The following is a 17,500-nucleotide window of genomic DNA, read 5'->3' on the forward strand; positions in this document are numbered from 1 at the left end:
ACTCTCTGAGCTACGCTGTTTCCATAACTCCCATAGAACTGAATAGAAGTTACGGAGACCGCGTAGCTCGCGTGCTATGCTGCTTCTGTGACTGTCATTCACTACTATGGGAGCTTGTTCAAGTCCCCTAGGGGAATTAATAAAATGTGTAAAAAAAAAAAAAAAAAGTTAGATATGTTTTCAGGAGTGTAAAAAAATATTAAAAGTAAAAAAAAAAATTTACCCATTTTTCCCCAAGCACAATGTAAAAAATTGGTATCGCTGCGTTCGTAGAAGTCCGAACTATTACAAAATAGCATTATTTGACTCGCATGGTGAAAAAATATTTGCTCCCTTCCCAATTTCTTAAATTTTTACATATTTGTCACATTTGATTACAATAATTCTGCAAAGAAGAATGCGCCCAAATTCCTCCACAGCGACGTAAAAGACCCATCACAAGTTATCAGAAGCGTTTGATTGCAGTTGTTACTGCCGTGTGGCGCACAAGCAGTTATTAGGTTTAAGGGAGCAATTACTTTTTCACGTGGGTGATATAGGTTTTTTAATTAATCTGTATCCTCAATAAATTGAATAATTTAAAAGCTGCATTTAGTGTTTACTCGTGTTGACTTTATCTCCTATTAAAATTATTTGGATGATCTGAAACATTAAACTGTGACAGATTAGCAAAAATAGAAGAAATTGAGTGAGGGGCAAGCACTTTTTCACAGCACCGTACATTGGCCGTACACACTGATAAGTCTTACAACTGCCAGTGGTCATCTAGATATCTTGAGTTCTCACACAATATTGCCTCCCACCCAGCTGTCTCAGTGGCACTGTTTGCACAGAGAGGGTCTGACCAATCCATTTTTGTGAGAAAAGAAAAATCTGATGTCTGCTGTTAACTGACATGGGGAATGGCAAACTGTCAGCATGGCACCAATCCAGCTTTAAAGGGGTTGTGTGTGGACTGAAAATGATTAGCAGTGTACTCCCTGCAGCATGTGAGCACACTCGCTAATGTACATTCTGGTCCCCCGTTGCGCTGATTTTCATAGATTTTTATAGCGCTGCCGGGGGACAGGTTGTCTAGTTGCACAGTCTTCCTTGATGACTATACGACTCTTCGTCATGTGCCCAGCCCCACTGTACTCTATGTATAAGCAGTAGTTCATCGATTACATAGAGTACAATGGGGTCGGTCACGTGACGAAGAGTCGTGTTGTCATTTGCAACTAGACCTCCGGTCCCCCGCCAGCGCTATAAAAATCTATTAAAATATGATAATCCGCGCGACGGGTGAGCAGAATGTATATTGGCGCCTGTACTCTCATACTTCAGTGACTACACTGCTAATACTTTTTCGGTCTCCACGTAACCCCTTTAAACTGAACAGCATGTCTAGTTGCTATGGTCACACTGACAACACAATTAAAGACTGGTTGTTAGGCAGACAGCACGTTCCTTAAAACCAATTTGTCTCAGATTGTTTAGGTCTTTTTTTCTAGACTGAACTACCACTGAGCAGAGACCACACGGAGAGTCTTGCTATCACTTAAAATACACTTGTGTATCTTATTTGCTCATTAACCATATTCTTGTAAAACTTTTAGAAATCTCGTTTGTCTTCTCCTCCGTATAGTAGCACCAGGAAATAATGTGAGTACTAGATTTTCCATATCTGTTCAGATCAACACTAGTTACCTACATGCTTTCCTAGAAACTGATATAAATGAGTAACAGTGGAGTAAACATTTTAAAAAAATTTTTATTTAAAGGGAATATCCACCCTTGAATTCCATTTTGTTTTTTTTAATCTCTTAATGTGTGTTTATAGAGATTGAAGCTTTGTTTTAAGACAAAGACATAACATCCTGGATTCCTGCAGCCACCACTAGAGGGAGCGTACTCAATATAACACTGTATGCGGTAAGCTCCCATATTCCCTCTAGTGGTGACTGCAGAAAACCAGAATGTTATATATTAAACTGTTTATGCAATTTGGGAATTTGGAGCTCTGTATTAGAAGAATGGAGCTCTGACCAATTTAAATTCTGTGCTGATTTAATTTAATATATCTTTTAGGCCTAAACATAATATCATGATATGATAAAAGGCAGAGATTCACTTTTGGATCTGAGGTTTAAATAGGTTTGTTGGGAGTTGAACTTCTGCTGCACACAATTTTGACTAATTTGGAATGCATTACTTCTTACTGTCACTATATATTCACCCCATTTTGTTATTCACTGCACCCTGATTCCTCCGTCTCGGATGTGCCCTTCATCCGGTGAAAAGGAGCATCTAATACCACTACAGTCTTTGTTCTGGGAGGGTGAGACTGGTGCAGCTTAGTTAATAGTTAAATGCAAGCTGTTACTAATGTTATATTCATTTTTGTACAACCATTCTGCAATAAAGAAAAATGTATTGATACAAAACATTGGTACATATGTGGTAATTCACAATAGGTGCTTGATAATATTGCCATTAACATCCAGCATTCAAACATTCTGATAATCTGACACGAGATCTGTGCAGCAAATCTAGGCCTCCCAAGTGCCAGTCTGTCCATTTACCTTGGTTGGCCATTCTCGAGGCATTATTTCAACTACGTGCACTAACTGGACCAGTATGGCCAACCATCCAGAAGTGCTTCCAACATTTGGCAGCTCTGTGGTTAATACTGTTGACTTGCACTCGAATCCAAGCAAGTACAACATCTGCATGGAGTTTGTATATTCTCCCTGTGTTTGCGTGGGTTTCGCGTGAATATTAACACAGCTTTTGTACATCGGTGCGAAATACATTGGCGCTATCGAAATAACAGAAATAAATATTGGAAAATCTCTTAGTCATTATGGCCCCATGCATACGAACGTGCTTTTTCGGCCGCAATTCCCCCGAAAATCCACGGGAGAATTGCGGCCCCATTCATTCCTATGGGGCCAAGCACACAACCGTGGTTTCCATGGTCCGTGCATGGCCCAGGAGCTCGGAGTCCAGAAAGAACGGGCAAGTCTTATTACGGCCGTGTTCTGCGGTCCAGGCTGATTGGAAAGAATGGCCATGATTTGCGGGTGACACTCTGCCCCCGGCTGACCCGAAAATTACGGCCGTGCACATGGCTACGGTCGTGTGCGGGAGGCCTAATGTGATCCTTCATATCATCACAGATGAAAAAACTTATTCTTGGTCACATCAGTAGCATTATGTCTCCATAAGTAACAAATTATACAATTACATTTGGTTACATTAAGGCCATTTTCACAGGAGCGTAATATGGGCACATTTCTGTGCCAGCATTACGGCCAAAAATCCTGGACCGTCCACAGGTCTGATGACCAGAACTAACCGCATCAAACTGGACTAAGATTTTAATTCTATTCTGCTCTGGAGATGTGGCCAGAGATTTCCCGGGCAAAGCAGAGTGGGACTGTGTGAAACATTTGCAGCGATCTTCGGAGGAATGGTATGCCCAAAAAGGAAGACAAGCGGGTGATAGGCACCCTGAAGAATACACGAAGTGTGGAAGAGGCAGATATAATGTCTAGATGATTTGTGACCTTTTACAGTTGGCTTCTATACAGGTTAAGGTTATTGCTAGCAAGCCGAAAATATATTGATATATATTTGTTGTTCAATGTTGCCAGTTAAAATAGAATTACAGTGGTGGCCCAAAAGTGAAGATTTGACCTTCATTATTGCGTGTAAATCACTTATGAAAAAAATTCTCAAAGTATCTAAACCATAGGTCCATCTTCTCTACATTTGCTGTGCATCTGAATGTTATCTGTCATATAAGCAGCCGTTTAATGCTGCGATGTGGACGGACTGTGGAGTACTTTAATGGCATTACTGACCGGAAATGTCCATCCCTTAGGACCACTTCTTATATCTCATATTTCAATTTCTGAAAACCTCCAGTTACACATAGATTTGTGAAATATAGCAGCTTTCTTAAGGTAGCATTCCACAGTAGATGGATGTCGGCTAAACCTGACCATTTCAGCAGGACTGGCAGACCATCTAATGCGGCAATGGCAATGTACTGACTTTCCCCAGACGGCAGATATCCGGGCGAGAGGGGTCAGGATGTTGGATTCAAACATGCCCGATCCTTCTGTTTGCAAGGCGAAAAGCCTTCTCCCTATTGAAAACGCATTCATGCTCGGCCGAACTGACCGGGTGTGTGTATGGAGGGGTCGGGAGAAATAGCCGTTGGCTGAACGAACAGCCAACAGGTATTTGAGTTGTATGGCCAGCATTATATGCTGGAGACAGAGGTGTGGAACCCCCCCCCCCCCCCTGTAATGTTATATGAGTTGTCGACTGGATAAGTACGAAAACATTGATTGGCGTAAGTCTAACTAACATTTTCAATTAATGTCCATTACCATTTCTGCCAGACCTTCACTTGGCGGTGTAATCAGGTTTTGTAATCTGAGGAGGAACCGGGCAGCAAGAGTTCAATTCTCCTGCAGCGCTACCACAGGAGAATTGAAGTATTACCTAGTGCTTATTGAAGTCAATGGGTTGTCCGTGTAATATACTGTATGGACAGCTTGGGTTCTCTAGAGAAATGCTCTTTGTAGCTGCTCTCTACTTGGACTAATGGATGGAGGCCTCGAACGATGGATCCCCTCTATTAACTCAGAAATCCTGATCAGGGTAATTTAAAAATAGGTTTTCTAAACAAGATCACTTCTGTAACATAAATAATGCAGTAATCCTTTCTAAATCACAAGGTAAAGTCATTGTAAAAATAATTTCTGCTAAATGCTTATTCTTTTACCCTGGGAGATGCTTACTGCTGGGCTCATTGTCGCCCCCTGTTGAGCAATGTCGTTTATTGGAGCTCGTTAAGAGGAGTGGGGGAAGAGAAAGTGACTGAGTAGCAGCTGTCACTTTTAAGCAATGTTTGAGTCTGGCCCATGGCTGAATGAACTTTGAGAGTCTTTACCAGCACTGATCAATATATTACTGCCCCCTACTGACAAGAATGCAAACCTGAACAGACAGAGCAATTTCCATACCTAATAATGCTAAACTACTGGTTAGATCATATGTTAGCATGCTTTACATTACAAACAGAAGAGGGCAATTGTATTTTTTTCACATTTTATTTAATAATAAAGAATGGAACAATCAAAGTGTTCACTGGCAAAAGAGAGAAAATGAAACATTCAGTCAGCATAAGAGTAAAATAATGGCAAACATTTAAAGTCCCTAAAGTACTATTCGTCATTAACAGACAAGTTTGACACTATTGTAGGAGTTAGTGAAGGGTTATTTGTGAATGGTGATGGTTGTAGTGCCACTAAAGTGTTACAGTGCGAGACGTCAGTGTTATGTTCTACCTGGGATGACTATAGAAGGAGAGCGCTCTTAGTGTGTCTATATATTTATCACCCTTATGTTTCAATGTGAATGTGAATTTATCATCTACAATGTTACCCAATTTCCACTATAATCTCTTGTTTTAAAGTGGATCCTAGCGAATTCCATTTTGAAAATTTTCTCCAATTTTGGTTTTCCATTCACATACAAATAAGATTGACCTTTTGGGATGATTGTATATAAACCTGTTTTAATGTAACCTTAAGGTGGCCATACTTGTCCCTACCTGGGAAGATGCAAATATTTCAACAAATGAACCCCTAGAAACCCCTATTCAGGGCAACGCATTGTGTATCATCAGTCTCGTGGATGTTTTAGTGACTGTTGGTGTTGGCATCAGCCTATCAATCTGTGGCCACCCTTAAGAAGGCAATTTTAACAGATATTTAATCTCAAAATGTTTTTCGAGTCAAATCTATCGTTCTACTTTTAAGTATTCAACCTCCCACTTTGTTTTTATATTTGTTAAATGAAAACATTTTATTTGTTCGTACAACCAGTCCATAGACTCTGCTCCCCCTAAAGGCAAAAATACCAAGTCTGATAGTCCGGGTCATACCTGGCCTTTGTTTATAGAGCTGGCCATTAATATTACATAAATGACCACTGAAAGTTGATTAGTTGGCAAATAAATTAGATTCCCATCTGCTAATATGGACAGTCGGTGGGTGGTGGTAACTACCAGACATCTGGTGCCACTTATCGGGAACAGGGTACAATAGGGAAAAAAAGAAAACAACCCTTATGATCCATTTTTCCACAAAAAAGTTGGACCGGCAAACCCCATCGGCATTAATGTCCTGCCATCAAATATCTAGTTTCTATGGAGTGGTTGTGTATTTTAGAATATCTGGACTGCAGCGTTGGCTGGTAAGAACGTAATGTCATTTAAAAATTCTGCAGGTTACCAGACCCAACTTTCCAGTAGATTTGTTATCTGCCGGTGTATTCCTTTTCTATTTTGATCCAATCACGAGTCTGATCCATAGGACTTCTAACTTTATTATATGACCCAAAGGTCTCCAATCCCCATTATATGACCCATAGCCCACAGCATAAACTGTACACACAAGGTGAATGCAGAAGTTCTGTGGATTAAAGCAATATGCATGAGATTATAGTCTATCAACTCACTAAAAGCTAGAATAGATCATTGAGGCACAGAAATGTATTGGCATAGGTTATTTCAACAAAGCATAACTTGCGTCTCTACAATATGTACATTGGCAAAATGCTTGCCAGTGAAATGCATGACCATAAAAAGAGTACTCTAAGTGGCCAAGTTACACCATGTGAACCCTAGGATTTTCATCTAGGACTGTGTTTCAGAAAATGTCGGCACAGGTGACGTCTGTGGTGCGAGGGGAGGGATAAAGACGCTGCCGGAGCACTAGCTTATGGTTTTTATTAGAGAAGCCAACTGTTTTTGTCCTGTAATGAAAATAAATGTCCCATCCGCTCCAGTATTCAGTTCTGCCCCCACATATGCCATCTTTACCTGCGGTCAGGTGACCTTTGAGGGAAAACACTAGTGTACACAAGACCGGCATCAACCATGGTCAGACGTTATGTACAAAAATGTGTAGAGAAGAATCGGTGGTCTTCCCCGTGGCAGCAAATCATTTCCTTGCTATAAGTTTGTGACTAACTTTTTCAATTTTCACTCTCTATACGTGATATCCAATTATTTTACTATAAGTATTTCTGTAGCACTTCCCCTTTAACAGCCTTCGTGATCCATCTAATATTCTGTAGTGTGAAATTTTGTGTTCTGCAGTGTTTTTATTATCAAGACCAATAATTCACTAAAACTGCTACCCTGCTTGTTCAATCAGTGAACGAAGTCTAAAGGACATTTCCAGCAGAATTCCTGATTGCTCCTCAGGTTAGGATCATCAAGTTATGATTTCTCATATAAAAATCTGCTGTGTTTATGCGATTTTCAGGCGCTCAAAGCAAAGAACAAAGTTTCCCGACATTGTGTATTTCACATTGATTGCATGTTCTGTGGCTATGTATTTTGTTAAATCGATATACTCCTACTGCTACAACAGTAAATTGGAGCAAAACATATAAACGTTTTAAAGGGGTTTATCCAGGATTAGAATAAAGGATCTGTCCCCTCCCCAAAAAACCCCCCGGAATACATATGCTTTGGCTGTGTCTGATGTTGCAGCTCATTCCTATTCTAATCCTGGACAACCCCTTGTTGTTTTTTTGAAGTAACGCTCATTATATTTTTTATTGCAAAATTTGGAATTTGATCCGGAGGGGAATTATTTGTTTCCGCTCCTGTCCTAGCAAAAAAAAGAAAAAGAGAAGGATTCTTTCTGTTTATTAGATTCACAAAAGCCCAAGATTTCTAGACTGCACCAATGCAGGGAAGTAAAAAGCGCTTGATTTCAGGCCTTTCATCTATACATGAAGTCTCAAAACTCTCCGTGATCATTTGAAATCCTTTACTGAAACCATAACCGTAAACACAGCTTTTATCATCTTGAATTACAACCACCACTAACATAAGAAATTTCCTGCTACTTCACGGAACTCAAGTATAAAAACATCCAAAAATATTCCATTTTACATCCCAAATATGCATTTGTGTATTCTTCTTGCAAATGCAGTACATTATTATCCTCCTTTAGAAAGATTACATGGACAGGTTTAGACCGATTCACTCATAGTTTCACATCACGCCATCTATCAATCATTAAAGTGGGAAAAAATGTGCCCAAAACGGTGAACTGTGCTTCCAAGCCTCTCATTCAATGTCCGAACCAAGCTATTTTCCAAAAATCATTTTGAAGATATTGCTGCGGGAAAGAAAAAAAGCCTTACAAGTCACTGACAGATCTGTGAACTGAACTTACAACAAAAATGATAAGGCAGGATTAATCTTCTAGGTTATAAGCCTTATTGAAATGTAAGAGGCATGAATTTCTACACCAAAAACGAAAATGTGATGTAGAAATAAAATATCCATTGGTTATGTTTCCAAAAATAAGTATTACCTTGTTGTGTTGGAGGACGGCATAAGGAGGTTTCACTTTAAACAAAGCAACAAGATAGTCGACCTAGACCCAATTGGGATGGTCTTCCCTAATCAACCTTGACCTAGACACAATTGGGATGGTCTTATCTAGTCAACCTTGACCTAGACACAATTGGGATGGTCTTATCTTCTCAACTTTGACCTAGACACAATTGGGATGGTCTGATCTCGTCAACCTTGACCTAGACACAATTGGGATGGTCTTATTTAATCAACGTTGGCCTAGACACATTTGGGATGGTCTTACCTAGTCAACCTTGACCTAAACACAATTCGAATGGGCTTATCTAGTCAACCTTGACCTAGACACAACTAGTATAACCATATTTAGTCAACTTTGACCTAAAGACAATTAGGATGGTCTTACTATACCTAGTCAACCTTGACCTAGAGACAATTAGTATGGTCATATCTAGTCAACTTTGACCTAGACACATTTGCTATGGTTCTATACATTAACATATTTGGAATTTTTTTATCTAAACCTGTAAAAAAAAAAAGTTTGCTTTTCATTCTGCAACTAACTATCCCACAAACTGATACTTCACCTAAGGACACATTGGTCCAAACCAAATCACCCACAAGAATTTAAACAACCATAAAAAGAAAAAAAATATTTCTATTCAGCAAGCTTCCCTGTTGTGAAGTTACTTGTTTGTCTATGTCTGATTTGCTGTTGATGTATATTCATTTATGATCTGTACTGTTATGTATGCACAGCAATACCAGTATACAGAAGCGTGCTTTGTTTAAACATAAATACAAGTAATTTCTAAATTAATCTTTACCACTTGATTTGCCATAGAGGCTGAGCAGTTATTTAGGTGTTTTGTTTTTTTAGAGTTTCTGTTGAGCTCCCTTGACATCGAGAAACAATGTATGGGCGCAGCTAAGCTGACTTCTGGGAGGCTTCTGTCTCTTGCTCAGACAGCTTCTCTTCTGACAGAACAGTCATCCATGGGGATACAGAGCGTGTGATGGTTTGCTTGGCCAGGTTGTAGTGATTTATGACTGTGTAAAACTTCCCTTGAGCGCTGGTATCCTGTTCAGTGTAGTAGTTGTCAAGAGCCGCAGGGATGCATCGATTGTTCTGTAAATAGAAAAGAAGAATTAATCCGTGGACTTGAGGTCTTCATAGGTGTACCTCAAGAGTTCCTCGCCTACCTCAGCTGGTATGTCTGTGGTTTAGTTTATAGTCCTACTGCTACGAAAACACATTAAGGCTTCAAAAATGGCCACAGATGACAGCCAAGTGTAAAAGGACAAAAAAGGACACACATGGATCAAATAAGCTCCGCCAGCTGCTCTGTCATTATTGAATAGAAATCTCCTCTACCACAAATAATCTTATATCACCTCATCCACTCCACTATCATCTGTGTCTCTGGCCTATGCCAGCAAATGAATGTGCCCAAGTTCTTAGCACTTTCATTTTGTATCTAAGGGGTTATAAAGCCGGCCTCAACTGATAGGCATTTCTTGCATTTGCCAGAAAGTCCAAAAAGTTCTATGGTAGAGAATACATTCAATGCTTTTGCCCTGATACACTGTTAGCAGGGCCATCTATGGGACCTATATGAACACCCTGGAAAGGCTCTGTGACTGGTGAGGTCATTCTGACATAGTTGGTCGTAGCAGAAGTTTTTTTAAGGACTTCAGCGAGGGCCATTGTGTTTTTGTGATATTTTCTCAGAGAACATCCATTGAAATGTAATCCTTTGGTTATAATAGGTCATAACTTATTATCCAGTGGTCAAAACAGCAGCATCCTGCAGGGGAAATGTAGTGTTACATTGTGCCCAATCTTTCTTAGCAGCTCTCCCGTCTGGCTAATCGAGGGGGTCCCTAATAGGGGACCCCCTTCTATGACATGCATATGCCCTAATAGGGTATATAGACAGGGGTTGTCTTCTTGAGATCATTCCCTTTTAATTAACATGGACTTCAACACTAAGCAGGCACTTTATAAAGAGAACTTCACACTAAGGACAATGTTTCTTATTCCCATCCTCTGTAGAACTTAAAGGTACCAGCTATTCCAGCTGTAGCAAACACATGCACATCTACTTTATATCCATTGTAAGTTTTAGCGTTATCATTGTTTATATGGATCAAACTAGTAAAGGACTTATAGTTGATATAGTTTGATACCACTAACATGTTAAGTCACTAATAGATACCACTTGAAATGATGGGATATCTCGCATTATGATGAACTATGAACACTTTTCCATCTATCTATCCACCACTAGGAGCGTTTAAGAGCGAACTGCATACTGTTTAACCCCTACCCGCACCAGGACGTAACTGTCCGTCGTTGCGGGAGGTTACTTCCCGCACGAGGACGTATAGTTACTGAGTTATTCCCGATGCACACTGTCGGCGACGGTGTGCACCGGGAACCGGGAGGTCAGCTGTCGCCGACAGCTGACACTCCCCTCTTGCCGGCCAACGGTCCTTTGCCGCTGATTTCGACGAATTAACCCCTTAAATTCGGCGATCGGGTGCAATCGCCGAATTTTAGGGGTTTCTAGCATATCGGCAGACCCCCGTCCGAAATCGCGGGGTCTGCCGATAGTATGGCAAACGGAAGCCAAACAATGGCTTCCGGGTCTGCCATGGACGAAAGCCCATCAGGACCAACCTTCGGCTGGTCTTGATAGGCTTCCTGTCAGAGTGACAGAAAGTCACTGTGCCGTTCCCGATGCACACTGTCGGCGACAGTGTGCATCGGGAACTTGGAGATCCGCTGTCCCCGACAGCTGACACTCTCCAGTGTTGCCGATCAGCGGCTCATCGCCGCTGATTTCGGCAATTAACCCGTTACATGCGGGGCTCGATTGCGATCTCCGCATGTAGCGGGTTTGTAGCGCATAAGCAGCCCCCATGCAATCGTGGGGGCTTCTGATGCTTGTGATGGCACCTGGGGGCCAGACAACGGCCCCCAGGTCTGCCATGTATGTCAGCCTATGAGGATCAGCCTCTGCTGATCCTCGTAGACCAACTGTCAGAGTGACTGTGACGTCACACTGACAGTTGGAATACATTACACTACCTAGGTAGTGTAATGTATTCTAGCAGCGATCAAAGCTGCAGGTCAAAAAAATAAAGTGTAAAAAGTAAATAAACAAAAATATAAAGTGTAAAAAGTTAATAAAAATGTTTTATAAAAGTGTAAAAATAAAAGGTTTTGTTTTCCTATAATAAGTCATTTATTATAGGGAAAAAATTAAAATGTTAAAAAAAAGTGCACATATTTGGTATCGCCGCGTTCGTAACGGCCCAAACTATGAAACTATAATGTTAATTTTTCCGCACGGTGAACGCAGCAAACAAAATAAACGGAAAACTGTCAGCATCGCTATTTTTTGGTCACCACCCCTCCCAAGATATAGAATGAAAAGTGATCAAAAAGTCGCATTTACCCCAAAATGGTACCAATAAAAACTACAACCCATCCCGCAAAAAACAAGACCCCCCACAGCTTTTTTCACGAAAAATAAAAAAGTTACGGCTCAGAATAGCGTGTCTCAGAAAATAAATAATTTTATAGAAACTTTATTTTATTGTGCAAACGCTGCAAAACGTAAAAAAAACTATACACATATGGTATCGGCGTAATCGTACCGACCGGCAGAATAAATTAAAACTTAATTTATTGCGCACGGTGAACGCTGTAATAAATAAAGAATTTAAAGCGCCAAAATTGCTGTTTTTTGGTCACCGTAGCTCTAAAAAAAGATCCTGAGGGGCCAAAATGCTCACTATACCCCTAGAAAAATTCCTTGAGGGGTGTAGATTCCAAAATAGGGTGATTTTTGGGGGGTTTCCACTGTTTTGGTCCCTCCGGGGCGTTGCAAACCCGACATGGCACTGAAAACCAATCCAGCAAAATCTGCGCTCCAAAATCCAAAAGGCGCTCCCTCGCTCCTGAGCCTTGCTGTGGGTCCAAACATCAGTTTACGACCACATATGGGGTATTGCTGTAATCGGTAGAAATTGCTTTACAAATGTTGGGGTGCTTTTTCTCCTTTATTCCTTGTAAAAATGAAAAAATTCTATGTTTCCACAGAAAAATAGGTGATTTTCTTCTTCACTGACTAATTCCACTAAATTCTGCAAAAAAACTGTGGGGTCAAAATGCTAACTATACCACTAGAAAAATGCCTTGAGGGGTGTAGTTTCCAAAATGGGGTCACTTTTTGGGGGTTTCGACTGTTTAGGTACCACAAGACCTCCTCAAACCTGACATGGCGCCTAAAATATATTCCTAAAAAAAGGAGGCCCCAAAATCCACTAGGCGCTCCTTTGCTTCTGAGGCCGGTGCTTCAGTCCATTAGGACACTAGGGCCACATGTTGGATATTTCTAAAATCTGCAGAATCTGGGCAATAAATATTGAGTTGCGTTTCTCTAGTAAAACCTTCTGTGTTACAGATTTTTACAAATGAATTTCGGCAAAAAAAATTAAATTTGTAAATTTCACCTCTACTTTGCCTTAATTCCTGTGAAACGCCTAAATACTTTCTGAATGTGGTTTTGAATACTTTGAGGGGGGCAGTTTTGAAAATGGGGTGATTTATGGGGACTTTCTAATATATAAGGCCCTCAAAGCCACTTCAGAACTGAACTGGTCCCTGAAAAAATAGCCTTTTGAGATTTTATTGAAAATATGAGAAATTGCTGCTAAAGTTCTAAGCCTCGTAACGTCCTAGAAAAATAAAAGTACGTGAAAAAAAATGATGCAAACATAAAGTAGACATATGGGGGATGTTAACTAGTAACTACTTTGTGTGGTATTACTATCTGTTTCACAAGCAAATACATTCAAAATTTAGAAAAATGCTAATTTTTGCTAAAATTTGACGTTTTTCACAAATAAATATTGAATTTATCGACCAAATTTTTTCCCTAACAAAGTACAATATGTCACGAGAAAACAATCTCAGAATCGCTTGGATAGGTAAAAGCGTTTGAGTTATTACCACATAAAGTGACACATGTCAGATTTGAAAAAATCATCTGTGTCCACAAGGCCAAAACAGGCTGTGTCCTAAAGGGGTTAAACATTGAACACAATAATAACATAGTATACAGTAAATTCCTAAGCTCCCCCTACTGGCGGCTGCAGGCAACCAGAATTTTGTCATTTAGCGCTTTGACTATGCAGATGATTTAACGATTAAAATCAACATTAAAAAATAGTGAGAGCAATGTTACATTTCCCCTTTATTTATTTGTTTTAATGAAAAGAATATGAAAGATTGCCTGTTGTGCAGGAAATACGGGGCATTACGTGTTCCATATATAGTTAACTTGGTATTTTAAAAATAAGTTAAATTAGAACAGAATGTTCTGACACTTAAAATATCTGAACTAATTAGTTTCGTACTTGGAGCGGCTGCGGTCTATTGCTTTGGTGTCTGCACAGCAGGTTTGTTGTAGTCTGATATGCAGGCAATGACCTAGCACATACTCCCGATGTTAAAGGGAAACTGCTACAACTACGTATGAGCAAAAATAATCATTAGTGATCATTACTTTATGCTGCGGTGTATGCTGGCATTTATAGGGCAGTGTCTCTCCAGAGATCAGGTAACGTAGTCACTGGTTAGTTATATGTTGGTAAGACGTGCCATATGTGCAGTGTCTTTCCTGTTTTGTTGCATTAAAACCTAAGAATTAAAATGGATTTTAAATTTGATTTTATGTATTGGATCTGACAAATATTACAAATTGTTCCAGTGGAATGAGAAAAATATGCCTAGTTTCAAAAAAAATAACTGAAAGGTTGTAAGTACGTATGCAATCACCCGCTTTGCTATGAAACCACTAAATAAGATCTGCTCAAACCTATTAACTTCAGAAGTCACATAGTGAGTTGTATAAGTACCCCCCTGTGTGCAGTCAAAGTGTCACATGATGTCTGTATAAACACACCCGGAGTCTACACCACCACGAAGCAAGTAACATGAAGACCAAGGAGCTCTCCAAACAGGTCAGAGACAAAGTTGTGGAGAAGAATAGATCAGGGTTGGGTTATAAAAAAAAATTCCCAAACTTTAAACATCCCACGGAGCACCATGACATCCATTATAACACAACGAAAATAATATGGCACAGCTATAAACCGGACAAGAGAAGCCGCCCACCAAACCCCACAGACCGGGCAATGAGGGCATTAATCCGAGATTCAACAAAGACACCAACAATAACACTAAAGGAGCTACAAAGGTCCACAGCAGAGATGGAAGAATCTGTCCATAGGATCACTACAAGCCGTACACTGCAGAGTGGGACTAAATAAATAAGTGGCCAAAAAAAAAGCCATTGCTTAAAGAAAAATATACACTACCGTTCAAAAGTTTAGGGTCACTTAGAAATTTCCTTATTTTTGAAAGAAAACCTCTTTTCAATGAAGACAACCTTAAATTAAACAGAAATACACTCTATACATTGTTAATGTGCTAAATGACTATTCTAGCTGCAAACGTCTGGTTTTTAATGCAATATCTACATAGGTGTATAGAGGCCCATTTCCAGCAACCATCACTCCAGTGTTCTTATGTGTTTGCTAACTGTGTTAGAAGGCTAATTGATTAGAAAACACTTGAAAACCCTTATGTTAGCACCGCTGTAAACAGTTTTGCTGTTTAGAGGAGCTATAAAACTGACCTTCCTTTGAGCTAGTAGAGAATCTGGAGCATTACATTTGTGTGTTCGATTAAACTCTCAAAATGGCTAGAAAAAGAGAGCTTTCATGTGAAACTCGACAGTCTATTCTTGTTCTTAGAAATGAAGGCTATTCCATGCGAGAAATTGTCAAGAAACTGAAGATTTCCTACAACGGTGTGTACTACTCCCTTCAGAGGACAGCACACACAGGCTCTAACCAGAGTAGAAAGGGAAGTGGGAGGCCCCGCTGCACAACTGAACAACAAGACAAGTACATTAGAGTCTCTAGTTTGAGAAATAGATGCCTCACAGGTCCTCAACTGGCGGCTTCATTAAATAGTACCCGCAAAACGCCAGTGTCAACGTCTACAGTGAAGAGGCGACTCCGGGATGCTGGCCTTCAGGGCAGAGTGGCAAAGAAAAAGCCATATCTGAGACTGGCTAATAAAAGGAAAAGATTAATATGGGCAAATGCACACAGACATTGGACAGAGGAAGATTGGAAAAAAGTGCTATGGACAGACGAATCGAAGTTTGAGGTGTTTGGATCACACAGAAGAACATTTGTGAGACGCAGAACAACTGAAAAGATGCTGGAAGAGTGCCTGACGCCATCTGTCAAGCATGGTGGAGGTAATGTGATGGTCTGGGGTTGCTTTGGTGCTGGTAAAGTGGGAGATTTGTACAAGGTAAAAGGGATTTTGAATAAGGAAGACTATCACTTCATTTTGCAACGCCATGCCATACCCTGTGGACAGCGCTTCATTGGAGCCAATTTCATCCTACAACAGGACAATGACCCAAAGCACACCTCCAAATTATGCAAGAACTATTTAGGGAAGAAGCAGGCAGCTGGTATTCTATCTGTAATGGAGTGGCCAGCGCAGTCACCAGATCTCAACCCCAAAGAGCTGTTGTGGGAGCAGCTTGACCGTATGGTACGCAAGAAGTGCCCATCAAGCCAATCCAACTTGTGGGAGGGGCTTCTGGAAGCATGGGGTGAAATTTCTACCGATTTACCTCAGCAAATTAACAGCTAGAATGCCAAAGGTCTGCAATGCTGTAATTGCTGCAAATGGAGCATTCTTTGACGAAAACAAAGTTTGAAGGAGAAAATTATTATTTCAAATAAAAATCATTATTTCTAATCTTGTCAATGTCTTGACTATATTTTTCTAGTCATTTTGCAACTCATTTAATAAATAAAAGTGTGAGTTTTCATGGAAAACACAAAATTGTCTGGGTGACCCCAAACTTTTGAACGGTAGTGTAAGAAAACACATTTTGAGTTCACCAAACATCATGCGGCAAACTCCCCAAACACATGAAGAAGGTTCTCTGCTCAGATGAGACTATTATTTAAAGGGGTTTTCCGGCACTAAAAATTGATGGCCTATCCTCAGGCAATTCACAGGTATTCACAGTGAGCAAGAAGAAATGAAAGGGAAGCAGCGCTCGTACGATTGCTGCGGCCCCTTTAAAACAGCGTATCGGCGGGGCTCCCGGGATTTGGACCCCGACCCATCAGCTATTGATGGCCTATCCTAAGGATAGGCCACCAATTTTTAGATGCTAGAAAACTCCTTTAACTTTGGCCATCATAGGAAACGCCATGTGTGGCGCAAACCCAACACTTCTCATCACCCCAAGAACATCATGCCCACAGTGCAGCATGGTGGTGGCAGCATTATGTTGTGGGGGGGTAGGGACTGGAAAACTGGTCAGGATTGAAGGAAAGTGGGATGGCAGTTAATACAGAGCAATTCTTGAGGAAAACCTGTTTCAGTCTGCCTGAGATTTGAGACTGGGACGGAGGTTCACCTTCCTGGAGGACAATAACCCTAAACATCCTGCTAAAGCTTCACTGGAGGGGTTTAAGGGGAAATATTTACATGTCTTGGAATGGCCGAGTCAAAGCCCAGACCTCAATCCAATAGAGAATCCGTGGCATGACTTGTAGACGCTGAACACCAACGCAACCCGTCTAACGTGTAGGATTTGGAGCAGTTTTGCCTGGAAGAATGGAAAAAAAATCCCAGTGTGTAGATGTACTGAACTAATAGAGACAAACCCCAGGAGACTTGTGTCTGTAATTGCAGCAAAAAAGGGGGTGAATACTTATACACAACAAAGTTCTCAGGTTTTTGTCTTAATCATTGTTTGTGTCACAGTAAAAAATATATATATTTTGCCCCTTCAAATTGGCAGACGTGTAAATCAAATGGTACAAAAATCTATTTGAATTCAGGGTTATAATGCAACAAAATAGGAAATAATTTTACAGGGCTCTGTATATTACACAAATGTGCCCTTATTGTTACATAATGAGTGTGTGTTACATCCAGATAAAGTAACAAATGTGCAAACAACAAGGATAATCGTAGATCTC

At 40.3% G+C, this 17,500-nt stretch overlaps 1 protein-coding gene across 1 annotated transcript in view; it reads right to left on the bottom strand.

The window, feature by feature from the left end:
* Window positions 1-7,704: 7,704 nt before the first annotated feature.
* Window positions 7,705-17,500, bottom strand: part of NSG1 (neuronal vesicle trafficking associated 1) — a 66,373-nt gene continuing 56,577 nt past the window's right edge. The window contains exon 5 of the mRNA XM_075858044.1: window positions 7,705-9,527. Coding sequence (XP_075714159.1) covers window positions 9,327-9,527 — 201 coding nt within the window. The 3' untranslated portion in view covers window positions 7,705-9,326. The remainder of the gene's footprint in view (window positions 9,528-17,500) is intronic.

This window comes from Rhinoderma darwinii, chromosome 1 (assembly GCF_050947455.1).
Source record: "Rhinoderma darwinii isolate aRhiDar2 chromosome 1, aRhiDar2.hap1, whole genome shotgun sequence".
In the NCBI taxonomy this organism is placed as follows: Eukaryota; Metazoa; Chordata; class Amphibia; order Anura; family Rhinodermatidae; genus Rhinoderma; species Rhinoderma darwinii.